General features: G+C 38.0%; 4 protein-coding genes and 1 non-coding gene across 7 annotated transcripts; 1 reads left to right on the forward strand and 4 right to left on the reverse strand.

Moving 5' to 3' along the window:
* Positions 1 to 65: 65 nt before the first annotated feature.
* LOC116251593 (pentatricopeptide repeat-containing protein At5g16860) lies at positions 66 to 4,455 on the reverse strand. 2 transcript variants are annotated; one of them, XM_031625956.2, is made up of 2 exons: positions 4,318 to 4,455; positions 66 to 3,273 (listed from the first exon to the last, which is right to left on the reverse strand). In XM_031625956.2, the coding sequence occupies exon 2, from the start codon at positions 3,154 to 3,156 to the stop codon at positions 460 to 462; it is 2,697 nt and encodes an 898-aa protein (XP_031481816.1). In that variant the 5' UTR covers positions 3,157 to 3,273; positions 4,318 to 4,455; the 3' UTR covers positions 66 to 459. The 2 variants fall into 2 exon arrangements, with proteins under 2 accessions (XP_031481816.1, XP_031481823.1); XM_031625963.2 differs by lacking the exon at positions 4,318 to 4,455 and having other exon boundaries at positions 66 to 2,518; positions 2,680 to 2,808.
* Positions 4,456 to 11,035: 6,580 nt separating this feature from the next.
* On the forward strand, positions 11,036 to 19,241 carry LOC116263740 (pyruvate kinase 2, cytosolic-like). Of its 2 annotated transcripts, none has more exons than XM_031643499.2 (16): positions 11,036 to 11,223; positions 13,095 to 13,191; positions 13,273 to 13,370; positions 14,035 to 14,190; positions 14,365 to 14,442; positions 14,523 to 14,654; positions 15,932 to 16,012; positions 16,549 to 16,617; positions 16,705 to 16,794; positions 17,040 to 17,184; positions 17,272 to 17,360; positions 17,631 to 17,726; positions 17,800 to 17,867; positions 17,957 to 18,056; positions 18,106 to 18,183; positions 18,833 to 19,241. In XM_031643499.2, exons 1-16 carry the CDS (start codon positions 11,155 to 11,157, stop codon positions 18,983 to 18,985), a joined length of 1,599 nt encoding a protein of 532 aa, XP_031499359.1. In that variant the 5' UTR covers positions 11,036 to 11,154; the 3' UTR covers positions 18,986 to 19,241. The 2 variants fall into 2 exon arrangements, with proteins under 2 accessions (XP_031499359.1, XP_031499369.1); XM_031643509.2 differs by having other exon boundaries at positions 18,124 to 18,183.
* Positions 19,172 to 21,371, reverse strand: LOC116263747 (NAD(P)H-quinone oxidoreductase subunit T, chloroplastic-like). Its single transcript, XM_031643521.2, has 2 exons — positions 21,009 to 21,371; positions 19,172 to 19,815 (listed from the first exon to the last, which is right to left on the reverse strand). The coding sequence occupies exons 1-2, from the start codon at positions 21,299 to 21,301 to the stop codon at positions 19,395 to 19,397; spliced, it is 714 nt and encodes a 237-aa protein (XP_031499381.1). The 5' UTR covers positions 21,302 to 21,371; the 3' UTR covers positions 19,172 to 19,394.
* A 436-nt stretch (positions 21,372 to 21,807) lies between these two features.
* Positions 21,808 to 23,203, reverse strand: LOC116262973 (NAD(P)H-quinone oxidoreductase subunit T, chloroplastic-like). Its single transcript, XM_031642531.1, has 2 exons — positions 22,917 to 23,203; positions 21,808 to 22,228 (listed from the first exon to the last, which is right to left on the reverse strand). Exons 1-2 carry the CDS (start codon positions 23,195 to 23,197, stop codon positions 21,808 to 21,810), a joined length of 702 nt encoding a protein of 233 aa, XP_031498391.1. The 5' UTR covers positions 23,198 to 23,203.
* A 2,651-nt stretch (positions 23,204 to 25,854) lies between these two features.
* Positions 25,855 to 25,927, reverse strand: TRNAA-UGC (transfer RNA alanine (anticodon UGC)). The gene has a single exon. It is a non-coding gene; the product is annotated as a tRNA-Ala (tRNA).
* Positions 25,928 to 26,487: the final 560 nt, after the last annotated feature.

The raw sequence follows: 26,487 nt of genomic DNA on the forward strand, positions 1-26,487 counted from the left end.
ATTTAGGGGCCTATAACACAAAAAGGTAAAAGAAAAATAAAGGGAAGCTCATAAGAAAAACGCTATGAGCACGCACGGAGTACTAGGAATATATATCAGCCTTTTGTACCATAACCATCGACCTGATGACAGGAACATTGTCAAGATAAATGCATTTTTCTCGTCTCCTTCTGCTTTCCAGCAGTAAGAATGCTAGTATAGAGAAAGAAGAATGTTGTAAGAATGTTAGTACAGAGCAAGAAGGCGGTTGTAAGAATGCTAGTACAGAGAAAGAAGGCGATTGTAAGAATGCTAGTACAGAGAAGGAAGGCGGTTGACTGCCATAGGAGTAGGAACGTTAGGACGAAAAGGGCTTGTGTTGAACTTTCCTGGGATATGTTGATACAACAAACTTCTCTTCTTCTTCGACTATTTAACCCATTTTCCTATTTCATCTGTAAATAAAGGGCATACAACTGCTCACCAAAACCCTTTGCATGAGCAGGAACCCTTGCAGAAATGATGAAACCGACTTGAATCTCGAACAATAATCTCATGATCAACAATTTGTGAAATAAACTTGATCGCAGAATGACAATCACCACACACTCGAAGGTTCTTGGTAATCCTAATTGGAGTCCCGGGTACTGCCTCAAGGAGTGCAAAGGCGAGTGCCAGCTTCTCACTGTGTTCAGAGAGAAGTGAATCCTTCTCTTCTTCATCCACATCATGAAGGGCAAAGCTGGTTTCTGGAACGTAACCAATCTCTCGGATCCTTTTCAACAAGGTCTTAAGCATCACATATATTTCAACTGATCGAGGGTGTGCGTAGTCTCCAGCAAAGAAGACAGTAGTACCACCCCTGCCCTGGACCCAGCTGCACCCAGGTCTCTTTTTTATTCCAGATGACCTCATCAAGCCCCGAATTCTTGCAACATCCTTCCAGCGGCCAGCATTGGCATATATGTTGGAGAGTAGTGTAAATGATCCATCAGTTCCATCTGAGTCCAATTCTAATAGCCTCTTTGCTGCGTATTCGCCAAGCTCCACATTTTTGTGAATCCTGCATGCACTAAGGAGTGCCACCCATACAACATAGCTAGGTTCCGTTGGCATGCTTGCTATAAGTTCTTGCACCTCATCCAAATGGCCTGCTCGGCCAAGAAGGTCAACCATGCAAGCATAGTGTTCAGCTCCAGCAACTACTCCATAATCTGGAGTCATCCTTTCAAAATACTTGCGCCCTTCATCCAGTAGTCCAGAATGACTACATGCATAAAGCAGCACAAGGAAGGTTACATCATCAGGCACAAAGCCATCTCTTTGCATCTGATGAAACATGCCAATGGCATCATTGCCACGCCCATGCACTCCATAACCAGTCATCATTGAGGTCCAAGATACTTCATTTCTTTGAGGCATCCTATCAAAAACTTTCCTTGCTGTTTCTATGGTGCCACACTTGGAATACATATCTATGAGGCAGTTAGAGACAAAAGGAACAGGATACTTGCTGTTTCTATAAACAAATGCATGGATCTGTTTACCCTCACGCAGTGCAGACAAATCAGCACAGGCCATCAAAGCACATGATATGGTAAATGAATTGGGCTTGGCTTGAGAATGCAGCATATCAGAGAAGAGTCGTAGAGCATTGTTGGCATTGCCATTTTGAACGTGACCTCCAATCATGACGGTCCATGTAACCACATTTCTGTCTAATGAAGAGGCAGACATGCCTGTTGAATTGAATAAAACTTCTGCAGATTCCATAAGCTTGCACTTGGCATACATGTCAATAAGAGCATTGTTCAGCATGGCATTTTCTTCACAAATGTTACTAGCAGGATAATATTTTAAAATATGACCATGCACTTCCTTTCCTTGAACCAATGCTCCAACAGAGGCACATGCTGATAGGAGTGATATGAGGGTGATAGCATTGGGCTTTGCACCTGAAAGTTGCATTTTCCTAAAAATTGTCAAGGCCTCATTCCCTTGTCCTCTCTGTGCATAACCAGCAATTACTGCACTCCAAGTTACAACATCGAGTGATATATCATCTGCCTGCATCTCATTAAATAGCTGAACTGCACTCTCACAATCACCACTCTGGGAGTAGCCAGTAACCATAGCATTCCAAGAAACCACATCCCTAGTTGCCATTCTATTGAAAACCTTGACAGCTTGTAGCATCAGGCTACATTTGCAATACATGTCAATAATTGCATTATTTACAAAAAGATCACAAGAGAGCCCCTTTCGTATGGCATAACCATGTATCTGCTTGCCGCCTAGGGCATATCGCAGTGACGCACAGGCGGGAAGAACATTGACAAGGCTTATCCTATCTGGGATAAGTCTTTTTTTTATCAACCTTGCCTCATCATACTCTTGCATCCTGGAGAACATCTGTAAACCAGTTTCTGGATTGCCACCTTGGACATAAGCTGCTACTATTGAGTTCCAGGAAACAACATCTCTTTGGTCGGCTGGCATTGCATTAAATATGTCATGCGCATTCTTGATGCATCCACACCTTGCATACATAGAAATGAGGGCATTATAGACAAATACATTTGCCACAAAACCATCAGTAGAAATGTAGCGGTGGATTTCTTTTCCATCATCTAAGGCAGACAGCTCACCACATGCTTTTAGGACAAAAGGAAAAGTAAAATTATCTGGCTTCACCCCAACCTTGAGCATGCGCTTGTAAAGGCTGACTGCATCTGCAAATAAGCCATGCTTGACATGTTCCTTGATAGTGGTATTCCACCAGAAAACAGACAAGGGCTGGGAGGAGACCTGGCAATTGGACACAATAGAGCGAGCTTCTGATAGACTGCCGCATTTCAAGTACATGTCCACCAGACAGCTTTGGATAGCATAATGGGCCTGTATCCCTAGGTCCACTATTTGTTGATGAACCCGCCTCCCATGAGACAGACACTTGCTTCTGATGCAGTTCTTCAAGAGGGATATCATGTCTTCTATGCTTTTTCCGTCTTCGTGCACATTGTGACTTACATTCTCCTCCACAGAACATAAACACTGATAAGATGTTGCTGAAGACAAGGAGGATGAAAATTTCCCCTGCCATAAATGTCTACCACAAAGGCTGGCAGGGAAAAAGAAAGGCCCCTTTTTCGCCAGGCTGAACAAATATAATATCATGCCAACTCCCCTCCATATTCTAGGCCTGCTGAAAGAGCAGAAATCCAAAATGAAGCCAATTTTGGCAGGTTAGAACCTTCACTAAGTACAAGTGATCATCCATAGCACCTCTCCTACCTGTAACAATATGAACACATCAAAGTTTCAGAAAACTGAGCATCAAGGACGGCAATGGGATCTCCTGTTTGGAAGAGAGACCGCCAGAGAATCTCTGCCACACAGGATTCTTGCTGGGAGCTAATTAATTCCTTTCTCACTGTAGCTCCAGTACAGGTGATGATGGACATGACAGATTGCAATTTAACAATAAAAAATAAGATTATAAAACATCAATCTAAACACTTCCAAGGGAATAAAAAGTTTTTCTGTTTGTACAACTTCCAATATTCATACCGAGTGCAACTCCTAGTTTTTATACTAAATCTCCAAACCACAATGGGATTCTAAACTCATGCTTAATGTACAATGAGTATTTAAAGATCAGATTTAGAACAATGTCATGGTAAACCTGGGATAAGGAAATTATAGAAAGAGTGAAAGACAAGGTGGCAGTACTCAGGGGGCAAGAGGTTGCCACTATTCCTATACATATATTTGAAAATTGAAAGAAACCCTAGCCGAGACAGAGAAACATAGACTTACAGTCCGTGCCTTGACCATAAGAATGATGATAGATCGATCAGATATCTTTGCAAGAAATCTAGAAAGCATTAAGTAGCATGCAGACAAGCATAACAAATGAAAGTCTATCTAATCTGGTTTGGAATATCATTATGAGGACAATGAACAAATAGGATCGATACTTAAACAATCTCAGCAGTCAGCACATACTCTTTTTGGGAGGGGAAAAGGTGTGTGATGAAACAGAAAAGGAGTTTTCAACAGCTATTTTGCTTATATACACCTTAGCAAGAGAAGCAAGAAATGCATTTGGGTGCAAGCAAAAGGGGAAAAAACAAATGTCTGCAACTTGGCACCTTAAATTTTGTCGAAGACTATCAAAATGGTTTTGAAAAAAAAATAGCGTATGGGATTACGCAAGGAGATGCTAACTACTAATGGCTCAATAGCCTCATACATGATCTGAAGTGAACTTCAGAATTACGTGAGGGTGACTTGGTTGGAGGGAGGGAGGAGATAGAAAGAGTTTTAGGGTTTCACCATTGGGGGTCTTGGGCGCTTCTCCGGTCTGATGTCCGTGGTTTCTCCAGCAGCCCGGCCGCCTGAGGGGGTCGAGAGCGTAAAGGGCCACCGTCCGGTTGTCTTCAAGCTACAGGCGGTAGATAAGGAGGTTCCAGTGGGGTTCAGTCAGCAAGCGCAAAAGGGGGATGTGGGATCCCTTCACGAAACAACTTCAACACGGAGGATTGTTCCAGGCATCAGCTTGTCATCAGTCCTGACGACCCAGGATCCTCTGGCCTCCTTGCAGGCGAGGGAGAAGCCGGTTATCGATGAGGGCTCATTGCACAGTCGAAGAGGCGGGAGAGTGCGTGGTCGAAACGTTGGGGAGAATCCGCTTTGCGTCTCGCAAATAACGACGCAGGAACTTAAGATCGAGGATTCTTCGTCGGCCTCCGGAATGCGCGTGTTTTTTCTTATATTGCTTGCTGCTGAGAGAAGTGCCCGTTTGGTTGGAGTGGATCAGTTTACCAGGCCAATGGAGAGAATCGTCTTTGCTCTCATTCAAATCAAAGTTCCTCTCGGATTTATTCCAATCAGTGATATAGAGCTAGAAATCATTGACGGCTCGGTGATCTCACAAGTTATCGGATTTATTCCAATCAGTAATATGGAGCTTCGTCCTCGTTGAGCTGTCTTCCCTCGTTCGTCTGATTATGCTGGACTCCAGCTCAAGTGAGCGCTGTGAAACCAGTATTGATCCTCCTCATGCAACAGCAGCTTCAGGTTCTCCTTCAAATCTACCTCTTGAAGAGTCGCCCATAGATTCCTCCCTTTGGCCAATCCTCATCCTGACCTCTTGAATACCGGAAGGTCTCTGGTCTTCGTTCGACTACACTCGCCTCCAGCCTTTTCACTACCTTGATCATCGAACAACCATGAATTCTGGGCCTCCATTATTGGCAGTGCTAGTGAATCAACTGTTTTGAAATCTAAATACATGTTTACCTGCAAGAGAATGAGCTCAAACAAGAAATTGAAAAAGATGGGCTTGCGATCCCATGACGAAACTATTGTTTTGTTCTTGCAATGAAAAATTTGTGGCGCCACCTCTGAAGCAAAAGATTACATTATCAAATTCAGGACAATTGTTGGTCCAATAAACTCATGCATGAGATCCTTTAACTTCAATCAAACAATTGCCATTAAAATCACCAACGTATAATTTGGGACCATCAATGTCATGTAGCACATAGTTAATGAGTTGAGTTCGAATTTAAATATATACTCGAAATGGAGTTAAAAAAACTAGACAGGCTAACTAAAACGAGTTAAATGAGTTGAGTTCGAGCTCGACACAATATAGTCGAGTCGACATTGAGTTTGCTATATGAAGTTTGACTCTCGAGTTCAAGCTCAAGCTCGATCTTTTCGAGTCAAGTTGAGCTCGACTTAGCTCATGTGTGGCTCTAATTAAAACCCAACATGCTCACTCATATAATGAATTTTTGGGGTCCAAAAGTCTTTGTAGGTGATGGGAAGGCAACCGGAGAGCCTTTCAGGTCAACCAATAAGTAAATAATAACATTTTGTTGGACTGTATGGGCAGTTGCCCACACATGCGGACCACAGAGCCTTTCAGGGTCAACCAATAAGTAAATAATAACATTTAGTTGGACTGTATGGGCAGTTGCCCACACATGCCGACCCCAGAGCCTTTTAGGGTCAATCAATAAGTAAATAATAACATTTAGTTGGACTGTATGGGCAGTTGCCCACACATGCTGATCCCAGAGCCTTTCAGGGTCAACCAATAAGTAAATAATAACATTTAGTTGGACTGTGTGGGCAGTTGCCCACACATGCCGACAAGTGACTTCACCCCTGCCATCAACTCGACCTGCTATGCAATGCCATTCAAGGCAGGTTCAAAGTTTTATACAATTGGTGAGGTGACCTCAAGGTAAGTAAAGCAAGTTTCACCAACTAGGCATCACACCAAAAGTATTTTTTCCTTAATTATCTAATTAAACAAGTCCATAATGTATAACAGAGTTGTCCTTTTTCTATTATTTGCATGGTTGTGTATGTGTGCATTTAACATGCATAAGCAAGCATTTTACTAAAGTTTAACCCCATTTAATTATTTTAATTATTTGTTGATTAAGCCCAAATGGTTGATAGGACCTAGGGATGTCAATATATCTGATTTGAATCGGGTATCCGACTGATCTGATACGAAAAAAATCGGATATGGAAAAAATTTTAATACCCAATTAAGGAATCAGATTAGATTCCGATTTAATAAATGGCATCCGATTGGATTTGGATTCGGATATACATAAATATCTGATTGGATTTGGATCGGATTTATTTTTAGATAAATATCCAGTATCTAATGCTATTAAATTTTGAAAATTGGCAAAATCCGGTTCAAAATTTGGATTCAGATATAAATATAAAAATCATATTTGGATTGTAAAATTGGATTTTAGATTTGGATTCGGATATGACTTTTCGTTATTCGAATTTGAATTAGAAGTCGAATTAGAATTAGAATTCGAATATGAACATATGAAGCAGATATGATCAAAGTTATATATCCGATCAGTTGATATCCTTAGTAGCACCACAGTAAACTTCTGCATATGAATCACTTGTTTTTCTTGCAAGAGCTAAGAATATAATTATATAAGGATGTTTGATTAAAGGAACATTGTGCTCTTATAACATATGTTTTTAGAAGACTGCTTAAAAAAATATTATGTTCTTATTATAAGAATTATAATGTGACAATGTGATTAAGTCTGGCATTTGACAGCACCATCTATAGCAAACTCGTATTAATGGATCTGATATAAGTAGATCTAGCTGAATAAAAGTAATACTGAATACAAACTCAAAGTATGGATTTGAATCCAGATGGGGGAACACTTTGCGGATCTGAATCTGTCCATTAATCAGATACAGCTTGCTCTACAAAATATGATTATATGTCTCATGTTCAATCTTGTACTTGATCCGAACTGGGTCCATTGACAACCTTGGAGATGACGACTACACCAACAATCATAATAAACTTTAATATACAACCGTGTTTGCCATCAATCAAAGACGTGCTTCACATGATTTAAACGCTTTGTTATGCACAAAATATATATCAAAGTACTTAGTGTTTCTAATTCAGGTGAATCTTAGCTAGGGTCCTACCTATATATATATATATATATATATATATATATATATATATATATATATATATATATATATATATATATATATATATATATATATATATGTATATATATATATATGTATATATATATATATATATATATATATATATATATATATATGTGTGTGTGTTATGTTTACGTATACGGATGTTGTTAAATGTTAGGTGGCTAAGATTTAAGATTTGATGCTAAAAACTCAAAGAGTCATTGTTTTAAAACACCATGAACAAATTGCCTCATCATGAACCACCACTAATATTCACGTAACAGTGTTTTTTAATCACAAATTTTTAATCTGCAGTCATCAAGCAATATATATATATATATATATATAAACACATTAATTTTGATGAAGATGAAATTTAACATTTTAGGTTGAATTTAATTCATATTAAAGTCAATCACACTTTAAAAATAAAGGCATTGAATTTATTTCATATTTAATTCATATATATATTATGTTAACGTGTTTACAATGTTCTTAGGTGATTAAAATTTAAAATTTGATGCTTAAAACACAACGAGTCATTGCTTAAAACACTATGTACGATTGCCTAATCATGAATCATTAATATTCACGTAATAGTGTTTTTAATGACAAATTTTTTATAGTCATCAAGCAGTATATATATATATACACACACATTAACTTTCATCGAAATTTGACATTTTAGGTTGAATTTAATTCACATTACAGTTAATCACACTTTAAAAATAAAGGCATTGAATTTAATTCACATTAAAGTCAATAACGCTTTAAAAATAAAAGCATGGGTTGTGTCTCTGTTTGGGTCCAATCCAACACTAGGAACATAGCTCCATTTTGTATTGGAATTTAGATCTCATAATAAGGATCTTTTTTGAATTTAGATTTACCTTTTGCATATACATCAAAAGATTAATTCGTATAAAATACAAATTTTTCATAAAACCCTTGTCTTTTTCGTAAAAAAAAAAGTGATTTCTTCTGAAATTACAAGAAAAAAAAGACTAAACAAGTGAAAATTTCCCTGATAATAATAGGGAAAAAAGGAGGATTAACAAATCCGGGTACGGGTCTACAAACCGAGTGTACGAACCCGACCCGTTTGCAGGCGTGCGTTATCATTGCGCAACGACGTCACGGCAATCGCAACGGAGCTGCGACCTTTTATTTTATTCCCTTATAAAAAAGTCAAAGTCAACGGAAACATTCCATTTTCTAGAAAGCTTAAATTTGTCCGCAAGTACAAAGAATATTAAATAACTGCCCCTATTTTTTAAAAAAAATTATTCTTTTCCTTTGGTGGACTTTTCTCAGGTCATAGGTTTTAGCTTTCCGATGCAATAGTGCGGGGACTGGACGCCGTTGAGAAAGCCATGTTTCCGGAAACGCCCTCAATAACTTCAAAAATGACCGAAACCGTTTTTTTAGCACCACAATATGGAATTGCAAGCGCCGCCAAGTTCAGTCAATTTGAGTTGGAGAATAGCTCGAGCTGGACTCAGCAGTTACGTCTTTAGTTTGAGCTCGACTTGGTTAAGGTTCGACAAACTCGTACACTCACTTGGATATGTCGACTTGATTAAAACTCGACAAACTCGATTAAGGCTGGAGCTCCATTTGGTAGTTACGTGTTGAGCTCGAACCCAACTCGATTAGTTGAACAAGTCGACTCATGAACTCGAGTTCGACTCATTAAGCAAATAACTCGTCTCGAACTCGTTCAAGAGCCGAGCTTTAACGAGTCTAGCTCGACTAGTTATTCACCCCTAGCTGCGGAGGCATAACTCAAATGGGTGGATTTAGGAGTACATTATGAGCTATGCTCCTTTATAGTGGAAGAGATGAGTTATACGTGCAAGTTGAAGCACATAGAGATCTCGTCCATATGGTACCAACGTAGCCTTGAATCCTCGAAACAAAAATATTAATGCACAGGGAGCTGCTTTTAATCAAACTTATACAAAACAAATGTGATTTATGCAGCTAATTAGAAAAATAAAAACCTTTAATTGCGTTTTGAAAATAATCAAAGCCCCTCTCAGTTTTTCTTTCACAAGGAGTCCATCCTCTCTTGTTGTTTTTTATTAAGTTGAATTGCTTATACATATATAATGAAATTATGAATAACAAATAACTTCAAAATATTTAGATAATATAATAAAATTAGTATACAACTTTGTAATATCCTTGTTGTATATACCAACAAGTAAACTAAATTGATTTCCCACCAATTCAATTAAAATTTACCATTTAAAACCAATTTTGTTAACAACAATCGCCTACAACATCATTATTTCATAGAGACATCATCGAATCTTGTATTATGGCACATTTGAGTGAGTTTCTTTGCTTTCGAATCATGCTCTTAGTGTCAAATTCTTGATCCCTTTGGACTTGAAGTGGTAATATGCACCTAAACACATAGACAGATATCTCCCCACAAATGTAATAATAAAAAAAAGTAAATAAGTTCAAACATATTAAATATTGTGTTTTGATATTTATGACACTATTATTGATAGCATTGGGATATGTTCAAAGTTTATAAATATCTAAAATCTTGTGTTGTCACTGGAAATCTTGAATTTTTTAATCAAAAGTAACAAATAAGTTCAAAAGTATCCTCAATATTTGTCAGTATGGCATGTCTAAGGCAAGAAAAGGAAAAAGTAGATTCATTTGGCTTATTTTAGCCATCATAGTTCATCATTTACCTAAAAAAACAAATGCTTCACCTTAAACAACCTTGAGAGGAGTTCCACTCATAACCAAAAGTTGCGTTTGCTAGAAATGACTCGGCAGTTACATGTTGAGATCAAACTCAATTCGATTATTTGAATGAGTCGACTCATGAACTTGAACTCGACTAGTTAAGCAAATGAATCAACTTGAACTTGTTCATAAGCCAAACTTTAACGAGTCAAGCTCGAGTAACTTAGACTTGTTGTTCACCCTTAGTTGACTCAGGTAGGTGGGCGAACGTGAAAGTCATCCCTCTTGTGCCAACAGAGGAGAACCAATGTACTAGCTGACATGCATGAGTTCTTCATAAAAAAAGTATTAGTGGTGGAGCTATGAGTTTTTGGATGAGAAATACTCGAGTCACCAACATAGGTCCGATGTGCGCGTGCCATGTATATTTCATGAAAATGTCTTTTTATCTTTTGGATGTTCTCTCTACAATTCTTTAATTATACATAATTTTTTTGAAGTCTTATTAAATCTACTTAACTATTAATTTTACTTTTACTTAAAAAGGATTTGAAATTAACTAACTCTCTATTTATATTATCCCAAGAAAGGCCTTCAAATTTTCTCAATTCAATTCACTGCCTACTAAGTCAATGTGGAGAGAACCAAAGGCTTGACCAAAGCAGTCGAGTCATTTGTAGTTTTATTAAGGGCAACATTGTCTTTTTAAGTTTGGACAAGGAAAGCTAACGACTGCTGCGCGTCGTCGCGTTAACGTAACGAACAACTCTGCCCGCCCTTCCTCTTTCCTATAAATTCCTCGCTTCCTCTCTCTCCATCTCGTCCGTCGATCTTCTCTCTTCGTAAGCGCGTCTGAAAACCCTAGATTTTCTGTTCCGTCGTCTTCGCCGAGAGTTTGTATCACAGACTGGTCGATCGCTCGATCTGTCTGCAGTAGGTCGCAAGATGCAAGGAGGGCAATTGTTGATGGAGGAGTCGCTCCGGCTCGCCTCCGTTCTGACTCCTTCGAAGCAAGTAAGGTTTTTGCTTTTCAGTCTTCTATTGTCTCTTATTTGATTTTCGAAATTCATGGGGTGCTCCGTTGGTCCTTTTGTTTCTCTCTGTATTTCCATGATCTTGGTACTTTCATTGCGCTTTAGCCTTTATGAAACGTAGGTAGTACACGAAATTGCTGTTTTATAAAACGTGTTGTTTGTATTCCGTCTTTGTTTTTGTTTTGCCTTTCTCTGTTTTCTGCAAGCGGCCAATATTTTCTTTTTCCCAATAGGGTGACCGGTTTGGATGAGTGCTTTGCTACTGTTCTTCAATTTCTTATCTCGGTTTTTCTTTTGTCTTCTTTCTGTTCTCGTTTTTTATTGAAAACATGGGGATGTAGCACCTTGTTAGGTTAAGAGGAGGGCCCTGAGTGTGAAACTCTGGGCTTCTGTTGAGGATTTTAATAGGACCCACGTAACCAGGTGACTGACACTTTTGTTTGTCCTTTCGGGGTGAAATGTTTGGTCCCCACCAACACACACCTATTTCATTTAATGTGAAACGTGAAATCCTCATCTGATTTTTATTTTCTTATTGAGTTCTTTTTGTTTTTTTCCCCTTCTAATCTCTAGGGGATTGGTTTTACCTCATATATGTGTTTTTTCTCAATTTTATTGTCAACGGCGGAATTTCATATTATCTCTTTTTTTTTATTATCAAGTAAAAAGGGATATGATCTATGTAAATATGCCTAGAGGGAACTCTTTTCCTTCTAATATTTTTTTGGATTATAACGTGGTGCATTTTTTTAAAGGATTAAAAAAAAAACGATCCGAAACATACCAAAACTTAGGGACTTGGAAAGATGCAGTTTTAGATCCAGCCAACGTGACCCAAAGACTAAGCAAAGAAACAGAGCTGAATACCACTGTAAGGTCAGATTGAGCAAATGGGCAGGGTGCTGCTTTTGATTTTTAGCTTTTGCACGGTCGTGTTTACGCTCTCTGAGTAGCCCTTTTGACTTTCCAGCGTGGTTTGTTTAACTGAATTTGAGTTTGGAGTCGTATTTTTTGTCAAGATACGGCGCAACGACTCGTTTCTGTTTTGTCTCATCGTGAAGGTTTTAAGTTACTTTTGAGGTTGAGCCTTAAGTTTGTGACGATAATTCTTGGGTAAAGCATACATCATAAGTCGATTTCATTGTTTTGTAAGATAGGACGAAAACCTGTTTGTTTTATATATTTTGTTTTGGATAGGATAAGGGTGAAGCCTTCATAAAAAAACTAGCGACAATTTAATGTGTACGTGTCCGTGTTCGGATCCATTGTTAAGCGTGTCTGCTCATGTCAAACATGTGGGTGAAACGGTGTCCCTATGATATAGCCTTATGGGTTGGCGGTGTCTGTTTGTCCACATTGTTGACTTCGTTGTCTGTCGGTCCAATTTTTTATGGTTATCGAATTACGCTTGAGAGTTTCATACGCTTGTGGCTTCAACGCGGACAAGTTGAACAGTTTCTTTTTTCAGTTGAATCAGTGGAACACTGGAGGCGGGTGGCCTTGACACTTATTCTTGTTCCTCGACATTTTTCACGAAGTTATTCTGACTTCTGTACGAGTCTTTCACTGTTACTTCTAATGTTGTTTCCCTATCAAAAAGTAACTCCTGTCAGATTTCACATTCATTTCCACGCTGCAGGTCTCGTTTTTACGGTCAGACCTTCCCTTTTCCTTCTTTCCCCCTTTTGAAAGCTAAGCTTGGATAAAGTTCATGTGCATGAAATTCAAAATTCATAGTCTTTATTAAGATATATCGATTCCTGTTGTTCCGCTATTATGACATTTAAAGTGGCAAATGATCGTGCTTGACAATTTCACCCAATACTTTTTAATCTGTTTGTGGAACCACAGTGCTTTTTCCCATCATTGACCAAAATCGTTGGCACACTTGGTCCAAAGACACGCTCGATTGAAGTCATTGAAGAATGCCTTAAAGCAGGAATGTCAGGTAAATTCCTACTCACTATGGCTATTAAGTGATAATTTAGTGTCAACAAAAAATTGATATCGATTTTGGGCCTTTTGACAGTTGCACGTTTTGATTTCTCATGGTTAGACAGCAACTATCATCAAGAAACTCTTGACAATCTAAAGGTGGCCGCAAAAAATGTTAAGAAGCTGTATTCGGTAAGTTGGTGATTTTTTGCTTGTGTTATGGGTAGATAAATAATTGATGTGGGTGTTCGAGATAACTCTTCAAAGCTTTAAGATAACATATGCATCAAGTTCCTTTGAGTTCTGACTTTGAATTGCGGGAAGCATATTATACTGTTATTTGCGTATATTAAAGCACGTGGATTTATTATAAGCTTATATTTTCAACGTTTCAGAGTTCTTTAAAACCTTCACATATTGGCGCAGAACTTATCTGTTTCTGGAAGTTACTATATTTATTTTTGAAGATCACAGGATTTCGTGGGCAAATAGTTTCATTTGTTGTCAAACTTTTACTTTTGTTAGTGCACCGGTGAGGGAGTAAACGTGAATATGTTTTCTCAATTCATGTATTTCACTATTTCTTCATTGGATTGTGAGTTTTTTTTTCCGTGCACTATTTTTAAAAAAGAAGTATTGCGTTTTGGAGTTTGCCGAGGACGGGTTTTCTATTGTCTTTGCTTTGGGAAATACGTTCTGTATCCTGTCTGTTTCCCTTTATCCATTTTGTCATGATTTCCATATACGAAGCGAAAGAAAGTTTTCAATACAAAAACCATCCATATGTGTCCATAAAGATCTTATTCCTTACCCTTTCTAATGAAGTTTTAATTGTAGTATCTTTCTATTTTATTAGGTTATGTTGGACACCTTGGGTCCAGAGATACAGGTGCACAACAAGACCGGCAACCCAATTGACTTGAAAGCTGATGACCATGTCATCCTCACCCCAGATCTCTCAAAAGAACCCTCTGCCATGGTATTACCTGTCAGTTATGCTGGGCTTGCAGAGGTATGTAAGATGTTACAATTCTTATGGAAAGAACTGAAATGATCTTGTTCCAAGACCCCCCTTTCTCTCTCTCTCTCTCTCTCTCTGCATAGGTGTTTCTTCTGTGCGTCTGCAGAATCTGTAAGTTCGTGCTTATATCTGTAAGCAATTTTTGTCCTTCTATATGAGATGCAGGTTGTAAAGAAGGGTGATACTATATTCATAGGACAGTATCTTTTCACAGGAAGTGAAACAACCTCCGTGTGGCTTGAGGTGAATCCTGCAGTGTTGCCTTTTTAAATTGTATTACGTTAAGGAAGCTATCTTCTTAGCAAAATGCATCGGTGATGCAGGTCCTGGAGACAAATGGTGCAGATGTTGTCTGTCTTGTAAAGAACAGTGCTGCACTTGCAGGTTTTATTTTCACAATGCAGGTCTCTCAAGTTCACATTAATTTGCCCACCCTCTCTGATTTTGATAAGCAGGTATATCGATTCTGGCTTTTCTTTTGTATATCTAGTTTATGGTTCCTTCACCTCCTCTCTTTTATATATATATATATATATATATATATATATATATATATATATAGGGGTTCTATGCTACAGTATGCTGGATGTTGTTGGATGGCTATCTGTTGATAAAGAACAGCCGTTGCTTGAGCATTAACAACAGTTTATGTTTATGATGCAGGAATGGTTTATGGTTTTTTTTTATCAATGCTTTTAGCAATGGTTTTTAAATTTTTTAGCAATCCTGAAACATCCGGCAGATAGCAACATGAGATTTGCACTCTCTCTCTCTCTCGATATATATATATATATAAATCAACCGGCTACCTCTATGATTGGATGTCTCTTTCTTTCTCTCTTTCTCTCACTCACACTATATATATATATATATATATATATATATATATAGATATAGAAATCAGCTGGCTACCTCTCTGATTGGATGGTTTTCATTTTGTATCACTAAAAAGTAAAAACTGTTGCTGTCTTGCTGAAAATGCATTCCATTGCTAAGGTCATGACCAAGCAATTGGCTGTAACTAATGCACTTTTCGCAATGTTTTTTAGCTACACAAAATAAAAAAAACCCATCCGGGCATACTGGTAGCTGGCTGGTTTCAATTCCTCTCTCTCTCTCTCTCTCTCTCTTTATATATATATATATATATATATATATATATATATAAAGTACACAGAGTCGCAGACTATATGGACTGATTATAACCCATCTAATCTTAATCAATAGTTTACAATGTGCCGCGTGTAATTTTTTTTTTTTCAGATAGGTGACTGACAACTTTTTCTTTCTCTCAAAAAAAAAAAAAAAAACTTTAGATGTGAAACCTTATAAACCATCAATGAAAACATTTGAAGCCATCAATCAAGTATATATATGTATATATGGACTGAAATAGGTAGTAGAACTATTTGGACTGATTGTGAAGAATCATTCGATGTGTGAAATTATGTTTTCATAAAAGTGAATAGCACATTGTATTTTGACTTTGAAAAAGTATCATTTCATGTGGCAGTGGCATCTTCCAAACCATCCGATATCAAATCTGGCTTTCTTTTTCTAGTTGTCTATGCTTTACAGATTTAATCCTTTTCTTTTTAAATGGGTGAACGGCAATAGTTAGTGACTTCTTTTTAACAATCTTAGCATGCTCGTGTTGTCTCCTGCAATTAACTCTTGCTTCTCTCTCTCTCTCTCTGTGTGTGTGTTTTTCTTTTAATATCATTGGTTTCAGGTTATTTCAACGTGGGGGTTGCACAATAATGTTGATATCATTTCTCTTTCATATACACGTCATGCAGAGGATGTGAGAGAGGTACGTTTTACTTTTACGGAGATCCTCAAGGATAAGTTTGAGTTTGGCTTCATAGGTTGGCAACATCTGCATTGATGTGTATACATCAATTGATGGGTGCTGCATGCATAAAAGATTATATTGCTGGTGTTTGTTCTATTTGTATGAATATTTGATTATGTAACTTTCAATGGAATCAAAGTATTGAAGATTTATGAAATCTATCATATTAGGCCGGATAGAAGTGTGTTATAGTGGAGACTGGTTTATAGCACTTCAATCGCATTCCCAAAAATACTGAGCTGTCCTATAGAAGCTTGTGTTTTGTGAATTTCTGCATATTTTCAAAATGTTTCAAAGTTTCAATAACTCAAACAGCTATTCTTGAGTTCATGTTGGACAGTAGGGGATAAAAGAGAGTTTTCTTTGCTTTCTCTATTTCTTCTAGTTTTTGTTCTCTAGGATTGAGCTAGCATGTCATGCTATTGAAGTGATAAGATCTTCGTTAGTACTAAGTTGACAACTTGACAGTGCAAGTTCTATCTCGCATTTTGCAGCTCAGAGATTTCCTGCAAAACCAAAATTTGTGTCATCCCCTGATATATGCAAAAGTCGAAAGTGTTGAGGTAATCTCTTCCTAATGGAAGTTGAGTTTTTTTTTTTTTTGGCTATGTTTGATTTCTTACGATTTTTTATTGCTTAAAATTTTCCAGGGTTTAACTCACTTTGATGAAATCCTTGAAGAAGCAGATGGTATCATCCTTTCACGTGGGAATCTAGGAATTGACCTTCCACCTGAGAAGGTTGGTTGTCCACTTGTCCTGCATAAACGTGTGGAGGCATTATATGCCAGCACCACCCATTTTATCATCTAAATCATTTCAATTGTTCTGAAATGAACTTGCCATTTTTAGCCATGATTAGTGTGCCATGCAGATGGAACTTCATATCAGTGAACATCTACTGAATAGCCCTAGCATCTGATACTACTGTATCATTTCAAGCTTTTTCATCTAACTTCATCTGAAGGTTGACATTGGTCTTGCAGGTTTTCTTGTTCCAGAAGTCTGCTGTTCACAAGTGCAATATTGCTGGAAAACCTGCAATCATTACTCGAGTTGTGGATAGCATGACTGGAAACCTGCGTCCAACCCGTGCTGAAGCCACTGATGTTGCAAATGCTGTTCTTGATGGTTTATATCAAGCACGCTTGTTCAGATATTTTATGTCTCCCTTTTACTCCTGCATCTGTAAAGATTAGCTGTCTTTCTTTTCTGCAGGGACGGATGGCATTTTGTTGGGTGCAGAGACCCTCAGAGGCATCTATCCAGTCGAGACAATTAGAACCGTGGGTAGAATATGTGCTGAAGTATGTTATCAGACTTTTACATTCTGTACAGTGTGATTTTCATTTGTTACTGGATAAATAAGCTACATCTTGGGACATCTTTCGGCAAATAAACTTGATTATTATGATTCATTGTCGCAATGCATATTGGTTCATTGCCTCTACAGATGTACCATTTAAAAAACAAATCTAGCATGATCTTCTTTTTTCACCTCTTCGAGAAGAATGGGTTTTGTGTTAGAAGACCTTGATATATGTATGCATATGTGATGGAGAGAATCTTTTTTACAGGCTGAAGTTGTTTGCAATCAGTCATTTCATTTCAAGAAAATAATCAAACATGTTGGTGAGCCAATGTCGCATGAGGAGTCAGTTGCTTCATCAGCGGTAAAGCACTAGTTAATAATTCCTGTGCTACGTGTTCCATATTTGGTAACTGATTTCTTTTGTTGTGGAACAGGTCCGTGCTGCAACCAAAGTTAAAGCCGCTGTGATTGTTGTATTCACATCTACTGGGAGAGCAGCAAGGTCATGTTTTAATCCTTCTCCCTGAAAATGTGACATGGGGGAAATGACAAATGCTTTTGGTCTAACCCTTGAAACATTTGTTGTTGCAGGTTGATTGCAAAGTATAGGCCTAGCATGCCTGTATTAGCTGTTGTGATTCCAACTCTCATGACCAATTCACTGAAATGGACCTTTTCTGGTTCAACTCAGGTATAATTTCGAATTCAAGTGCACCTTAATGGCTGTTTCATGCTTTAAGTCTACTTTGATAATGCAGGCAAGGCAGTGTCTTGCAGTTCGAGGTGTCTACCCCATTCTGGCCACTCCTGCCCGTCTGGTAATGCTCTGAGCAAGGAAGTTTTACTTGGCCTTTTTTGTACTATTCATTTCGAGATTTACTCTATTTTAACTCAAAAAAGAAAGGATCACATAGACAAGTGTTACTTCAGGGTTCTTTCCGTTTCTTCCTGATGCCTTTTCTAGAAGCTTTATGTGGCTATCACATTGTGGACATCTTATGTCGCCATCTGATAAGCTCTATAAGATTAATGCTCACATCATGTGAATTATACTTAAGCCCTTTTATTTCATGTTGAAATGAAAATTATCTTGTAGGCATGAATTTCTCATTCTCTGGAATCAGAATTAGCGAACATCTGTTGACTTGTCATTCTCATTGCTACTTTTGAAGTACCTTTTTTTCCCAGAGGAAAGGAAGGTTTTTTTTTTTTTTTTGGGGTGGGGGCGTGTGGAGGTTTTATGTTTGTTAAGGACAATTTATTTCTGTTAAACAGCTTGTGTTGCTATTGTCAAATGTTTCATCACAATCTTATTTGTCAAGGTCTGGATGAGATTTTAAGTCATGGAGGTGAGGTCCAAGGATAGTTTATGTTATGTATTACTGTGCTGCTAGCTGAGGATCACACAAGACACACTGCATACATGATTTTGGGGTTTTCCTTATTCCAATTGGTTTCCTGTTGTAGGATGGTCCTGCCATCTCCACTGAAGAGTCTGGGCTCGCTCTTGCAATTGAACATGGCAAAAGGGTTGGACTAGTCAAGCCACACGACCGGATCGTTGTCTTTGAGAAAATTGGCGATTCATCTGTCGTCAAGATTGTTGAAGTTGACAACTAAGACGAACTATATATTTTTGTAACAAATAGCTATGGCGATTGTCGATGCCTCCTAAATTTTGGCTCCAATTTTTTCTTTACCTCCTCAATAGCTTATGTTTATAAATGAGGAGATCTAGAAGCCCCTTTTTGGCGGCCTTGCAAGCTTATAGAGTCTCTCAATTCTTTTTGTTGCTCCATTCCCATGGGAAGTTGGTGCTAAAGCATTTAGTACATTTTTTGACCGACATTCATAATTTTTGTGCTAATCAAAGTTATATATTCTCTTGATTGAAAAGCTCCACATCTGTAACTCATCACTCTTTAAGAGAGACACAGGAGGGGAGGAGACGTATGTTCTGAACTGTAATCCTTTTTCTTTAGTCAATTATAATCCCAATATTTCTTATAAATAAACAGGGGGGAATTTTCTAGCTGGGTTCCTTGAAGAAGACAACATACATTGCGCAGCAGATGGTGAATATGATTATCGCCACATCAATCGTGATGGCAGTAAGAGCCTGGTCGCTGAGCTTCATGTTCTTCCCGCCAAGCCTGTCAACCATGTCAGGAACAGACTCCCAGTTCTTCACGTCTTGTTCGTAAGGGTCCTCTAGTCTCAGCTTCATCCTTTCAGCTTGGCGGCTTGCAGCTTCCTGAGCCAAGCTCCAGTCATAGAACCGTCGTCTCTCTTCATTACTCAAGACATCATAAGCTTCTCTCAAGCGCATGAACTTGTCTGAGGCTGCCTTTAATGGCATTGTTGTGGTGTCAGGATGGTATTCCTTTGTCAATCTCCTATAAGCTGCCTTGATCTCTTCCAAATCTGCTTGAGCGGGCACCCCTAAAAACCTGAACTTTGTGAATTGCATGAATTCAGTTTCTCTCTCTCTCTCTCTCTCTTTTTTTTTTGAACAACGAAATATCTGCCTCTGGGAGGCTACTGATTCTATATCTTTTCCAAAGATTGATATTTGATAAATGGGTGGGGATTTCTGCACTTGTGCAAACACAGTTACATACAGTTTCTGTGCGGGAGCAGCACATGGCCAAACTATGTGCAGGAGTACGTCATTAACCTTGGGTAAGAGATCTACTGCGCCTACAAAGAGCCATCCTTGTTTTTCTGTAATTTTTGAACTTTTTTCTTCCTGTTACTCATTGGCTTAATTGCTACTGCAAAAGCCTCTATCTACATACAGGTGTCTTGTTTCCCTGAAAGATTTGAAGACCAGGAGCTTGTGTTTCCAAAACCCATTCTCCATTATTTCTGGAGTTCACAGTATCTGTTGATCAAATTGAAGTACAATTTTATTTGAGAACTTCAGTTAGTGTAGTAAAATGGCTGTCGTTCCTAAAATTTTTAGAAGTTGATAAGGTGATAATATGGTACCTTATTTGTTGAATCTATTTGACTTAAATTCTCCTAATCTCCATTTAATATGAACTCAAAAAGAAAATACTCTTTGCAGCTTCTGTTTCTGAAGACATTCGTAGTTGCCAATTTTCTCTCTTGGAAGCTTGGTTGAATACTTATGATTTTGGACATATGGAGTAAATCAAAGTCGGAGAAAACGGTAGCTGACCTTTCTCAACCTGTGAATTGTGATCTCGAAGCAAATGCTCTAAGTTCCTATCACGGACTGAATCAAATTGCAGAAAAGAAACACAAGTCCAGCAGATTTACAAGCAGCCAAGCCACATATTCTTCTAGCGACTCGTGGCCCATTGGTACTCCAGTGATAAAATCAAGCTCAAACTGCTGCTTTAGATCAATTCACAAGTTATATTTGGCCTGTGTCCACCGACAGGTGCCAATCCTGCAGATGCCCTTAATTTGCTCAAGAATTTTTCTTGTTTTTCAAAAATTTTTAAACAATTTATCTGAGTTTTTCTTTCATTTTCAATTCAAAGGGAGAAAATAATCTGATTGACCAGGAACCCGGCTGATATGCCCTCACAGCTCTCTGTGTCGATTCATAAAACCATTCACAATGGCAACACTGATTTGAATGTCAAAAGAACCAAGGAGAAGCAAAACTTACTCATAATGGGAGCCTGCAGTGTCCTTGAGAAGTTCAGAAAATTTCTCCCCAAAGTTTTCTTCTTTCTCAGCACCGGCTGCACTGGACTTGCCTCCTCCTACCCACCCTTCCTCCGGGCTATCCCAATGAATTCTGGTGTCGACTTCTGGGTTCCGGTTTCTCCGACGTGGGTTTTCACCCGCCGCGCCGTCCAATGCAAACACCACCGCCGGCCGGCTCCGTGCAGCCGCCGGATTTACGGCTTTCCGGCTTCGGAAGATGGTGGTGATAGGAGATAGTGCAGTGGAAGCCATGGCTGCCTGAGAACAAAGAGGCAGAGCGAGGTAAGCAGAGGCAACTGAAATATCAAGTTCTTCGTCCACAAAAAAGTATTGGCCAAATCCGCAATATTTGTGGATTTGAAAAATCCTTTTCTTTTTTCTCTTTGTTTTTCAGGTGATGAACAACCCAACCACTGGACCATCAATGGATCGGATATATAATATTATGATACAATTGGATGCACTAGATCTTCCACATCCATGCCGTCACCTAAACTCAGATCCAGATCTAAATCATGATCCGGATGGTGCTTCTGGTCTTCTTTTATTTTACTAATTTTTTTGAGCCTGGATCCATCGGAAAATCAAACATCACAGAACTCAGAGAGGAGTAGACCGGATCTGTTATCATGATCAGCTCTGATACAAGTTTACACAAAAAGGTTACATATTTTTCTCAAAAAAACTTATTTATTTACAACCATTATATGATCACGATAGTGATCATGATCCTAATGAAATAATCAAAATCCCAAGATCTAAATGGTCTCCTTAAACAGGAGAGCATAGATCATACAGCAGATTGAGACCAGGATGGCTACAAGATCAATGGAGATAGCAGAAAGAGTTTGATCACTGAGCTTCATGTTCCTGCCTCCAAGCCTATCAACCATGTCAGGTATGGACTGCCAATCCCTCACATCTTGCTCAAATGGGTCCTCTAGTCTCAGCTTCATGGCTTCGGCTTGCCGACTCGCGACTTCCTTGGCCAGGCCGTCGTCGTATGTCCGGCGACTCGCTTCGTCGCTCAAGACATTAAAAGCCTCCTGTAGATGCACGAACTTGTCGTACGCCGCCGCCACCGGAAGCGTCGTCGTGTCCGGGTGACACTCCTTGGACAATCGCCGGTAAGCCGAGCTGATCTCATCTGAGTCGGCTTGAGCCGATACGCCCAGAAGCCTGTAGCAGTGACCACCCATATATGAATCAAACAACAATCGACTATCGGTCGAGCCTAGCTAGTGCCTAACTTAATGAAGCCTTGTTTCAAAATTGCTGAGGATAATACCTTGATCTAATGATATGATAGAGTCAACATAATTTTCTAGTTATAGATAATGATCCCCATTATGTTTTTCAAAAGAGAATTCATAATTTTTGATCAATATTCACATTTTGATGCATTATGAACCATTGATTTTTGTTTAAGCTCTTGCTTTTTTCATTTTTGTACATTAAAATGATGTCTAACTACAAAGGCTTAACTTATCTATTAAACAAAATAACAAATTATGTTGGTCATCTAATCACTGAATCAAATGGTTTTAGAAAAAGGACTTCACAGGCCAAAAAAAAGAAAAATCTTGGGGCACATCATTCAAATTCAACTATTGACATGCAAAAACTAAATGGTTCTCTCTCTCTCACTCTCCCTCTCTCTTTCTCTGTGTTCAACAACTGACACGCAAAAACTCAATGGTGCTCCCTCTCTTATATATATATATATATCTATGTTCTCATTCACGTCTTTAAGACTGCAAGCTACAAAGAAGAGGCTTCTCAATGGCGACTAATGCACAGAAATGTAATGTTTTTGTGTGTCTGCACGAGAAAAAGAAGGTGAGAGACGGTGGAACGAGAAGCTTACTCATAATAAGAGTGGGTGTTCTTGAGCAGATTATTGAGCATCTGCCTCACGTCTTCCTTCTTCTCGCCCTCGTCCTTTGCCTCCGTCTTCCCTCCTATCCATCCTTCCTCTGGATTATCCCAGTGAATCCTGGTATCGATGCCCGGAAACCGTTGCCTCCGGCGCCGGTCGACCGTGCCGACGTGCGCGGAGACCTGCAGCCGGCGAGGTCTGAGGAGCTTGGGCTTTGCCTTCTTCCAAGTTGCAGGGAAGGTGGGGATTGCGGTGGTAGCTGACGCCATGGATGCCCAAAACAGCAAACAGTTGAATAACAAGTACTGGTTCATCGATGGCTCCAACTTTCTCCTGAGTTGTGTATATATACAGAGAGAGAGAGAGGGGAGAGAGAGAGATTTGAGTTGGTAGAGAGAGAGAGAGAGAGAGAGAGACTAACTTGAATTGGGAAACTTGAAACGGTGGGAAGAAGGGAGTCCCGTTGTTTTCTCAAGGAAGAAAATTACATTGGGTGTTCACTAAAAAAAGCATATTGGCAAAAAAGTGTCACATACAAAAATATTTACATATTGGCCGTTGCGGAATACTTGTTCGCAGAACAAATCTCGGGATGACGGAATGTCTCTTAATCCGTGGTTTGGTTTCTGTTTTTACAATAAGCAAACAAATATCATGATAGAAATATGGTTCTTCAGAATTAAATTCGGTTCTTGAAAACTGCATGGTGGATTTGTAGTCTTATAATTAGTAAATGGTTTGGTATTTATGGTGACATAAAATCCCGACTTCCATATATGGATTTTAGCACTGAAGTTGGACTTAGTACAGCTTGGATCCGAATCCGTTTTACCATACCCGATCTAGCAATAGACTACCTCTTGTGTTTTGGATTTGGATCGACCCGGCTGTGGTGGATCGCTCAGTGGGATTTGGTTTTTAGTGAAAGATGCCCTGGCAGCTAAAACTATGCAATCTCGTGCCGTTTTAAGAATGTTGACGGCCTTTCACTAAATAACATTCAAAATATGTACTTATTTGGTAATTTCGTTTCCTTTCTCCCCGCCGCCAATTCCATCCTTATCCCACATTTCTACTTATTTCTTTCGCTAAGCTTCATATTTCGTTATATATATATATAGTATTAATGAATTTGAAAAATCATAAAAATTCACTTTTAAAAGTAAAACATTTAAGTACACATATTTCGGTTTTTTTTTATTAATGCTCATTTAAGGAGAAACTAGTTGGATACAAAATCACAAAGTCATAACTTTATACTTTCAAAGCACGGCAGAATCAAGAGAGGGCCGGCATTGCCCTCCAACTCCATGTAAATTTAAAAAAAAAAAACACTTATTTTAGAAAAATAAGTAGCTGTCTTGCGTTAAAAAATATTTAAGACAATCTTGAGATGGTGTCAATATATTTTTGAAAAAATAAACATAATTTCGTTTTCTATTATCTTTTACATGCTTTTTATGTTTCTTAAAATTTGCTGACATGCTTAGAGAAATAATAAATTTAGAAACAAAGATTACAAAAAAAGCCCGGCCAAGAAATATTTGAGGACCGTATTTGTAACAAAGTCAGAAAGAAACTTTGTCTAGACCAAGTGTGAATGTTTGCGTATGTGACGTGTGTGTGTACGTATGGGTGCGAATTGTGCTTTAATTTCTAAAACTGTGGGCTACGAGAAATATATATATATATATATATATATATATATATATATATATATATCTAGAGAGAGAGAGAGAGAGAATATGTTTGTGCATACGTAAACAAGCCGACAACTTTATTGGTTCGGATTCACAAATATCCAATCGAACTGCTTAAAAAAAATTAAACATGAAATAAGTTTAATATCTTATTAAGAAATTAGATGGGATCGAAATTTAAGAAATGACATCTTAATAAAAAAAAACTAGATAATCGGATTCAAATTCAATTTTAAATAAATATGCTCTAAATAAATCAGTTTTTAAGCATACCATAATCGAATTCAGGTTCTAATCTATTGTGTATTATTAGAGTTGACTTCGGATTAGATGTAAATCTAAAAGTCAGATTCGTATCGGATTTTTAGATTGTAAATTTAAAAATCGAACTCAGATGTGGTATTAGACTTTTCTTCATCCATATTTGGATTTGAATGTACAAACACCGGATAGATTGGATACAATAAAGGATACACCCGATTTCACTTGAATCCGTTGGCATTCTCAACTAAAGAATCTCTACTGAATAAGCCCATTTGCCAATTTAACTTAATCAGTGGTAAATTGGCAAAAAAATATAAAAAATTATTTTTGAAAATCATAAATGAAAAAAAATAAAAGAATATATAAAATCAGAAAATATTTAAAAATTGACACGTGGCACTCTTGAACCGGTCACAGAATCAGAAGCGCCAATTCGGACTGATTCTGAAATATCAACACAGACACATTTTAAATATTGCTACCGCTTAAAAGAGAGTCGAAGCCAGGGTTGTGCGGGTGTCTTGGGCGTTGCATGTCGACTAGTGCATCGCTATGCCCCGATGCATCAAAGTTTGGTTTCGGATCCGGAACTTATTTTTTAAAACTGAAGTTTGAAATCGACTGATATGTGATCCAAATCTAATATTTATCTGAGACTGATTGGAACGTTTAGAGGATCCTAGTCTGATATTTGACTTAGATTTGGATTCGGTTATGGAACGTCCGGCCAGATCTGATTAACACATTAGGAAATCGCATGGATATCCGACCCACTCGAAGCTCCGGACTTATTTAATGCAAAAGTTTAAAACTATAGGGAGGAAAAAAATGAATGAAATTATGCTCCGGACTTATTTAATGCAAAAGTTAAAAACCATAGGGAGGAAAAAAATTAATGAAATTATCCACAATAGAAACATGGAAGATAAGAGGGAGGAACAAAATTGAGCAAGGAAGAGAATTGGAGATGCGGGGGATCGAACCCCGTGCCTCTCGCATGCAAAGCGAGCGCTCTACCATTTGAGCTACATCCCCTGATTTGTCCTATCGCTTTTCTCTTTTCTCTTCCTTTCCAAATGAGATGGATGTCCTGCCAAAATGTTTCCAAACACACCTTGTTTGTTCAAATTTACAGCATCAAAAACTAAAGAAATAATTTGTTACAGGAACAAGGAAAAATATTGATTTCTTTTTTCCATTTTACATACAAATGAGCAGAAACATTGAAGAAGGCCCAAAGATGTGGTAGAAACGTATGCATAAGAATCTCCTCTTTTTCTTAATGCATCGAGTACAACAGAAAAATAAGAGAAAACAAAAAAAAAGGTAAAAAATGTCGTCATATAATCGGAATATGAAGTAGATCTTACGCTCTTTTTAATCTATCACGATGATATTGTCCTCTCTATTTCAATGTTGGAACTAATTTTTTTTTTTTTTTTTCTTTTGCGCTTGTTATATCCGTTTATGTATTTTTATATGATCTTGAACAAAAGTTTTGTTATATAGGATATATGGATTATACAAATGACTTGAAGAGAAAGAAAATTTGACAAAAATATTATTCAGGAGGTGAAATGAAATGAAATGATTGA

This window comes from Nymphaea colorata, chromosome 1 (assembly GCF_008831285.2).
Source record: "Nymphaea colorata isolate Beijing-Zhang1983 chromosome 1, ASM883128v2, whole genome shotgun sequence".
Lineage (NCBI taxonomy): Eukaryota > Viridiplantae > Streptophyta > Magnoliopsida > Nymphaeales > Nymphaeaceae > Nymphaea > Nymphaea colorata.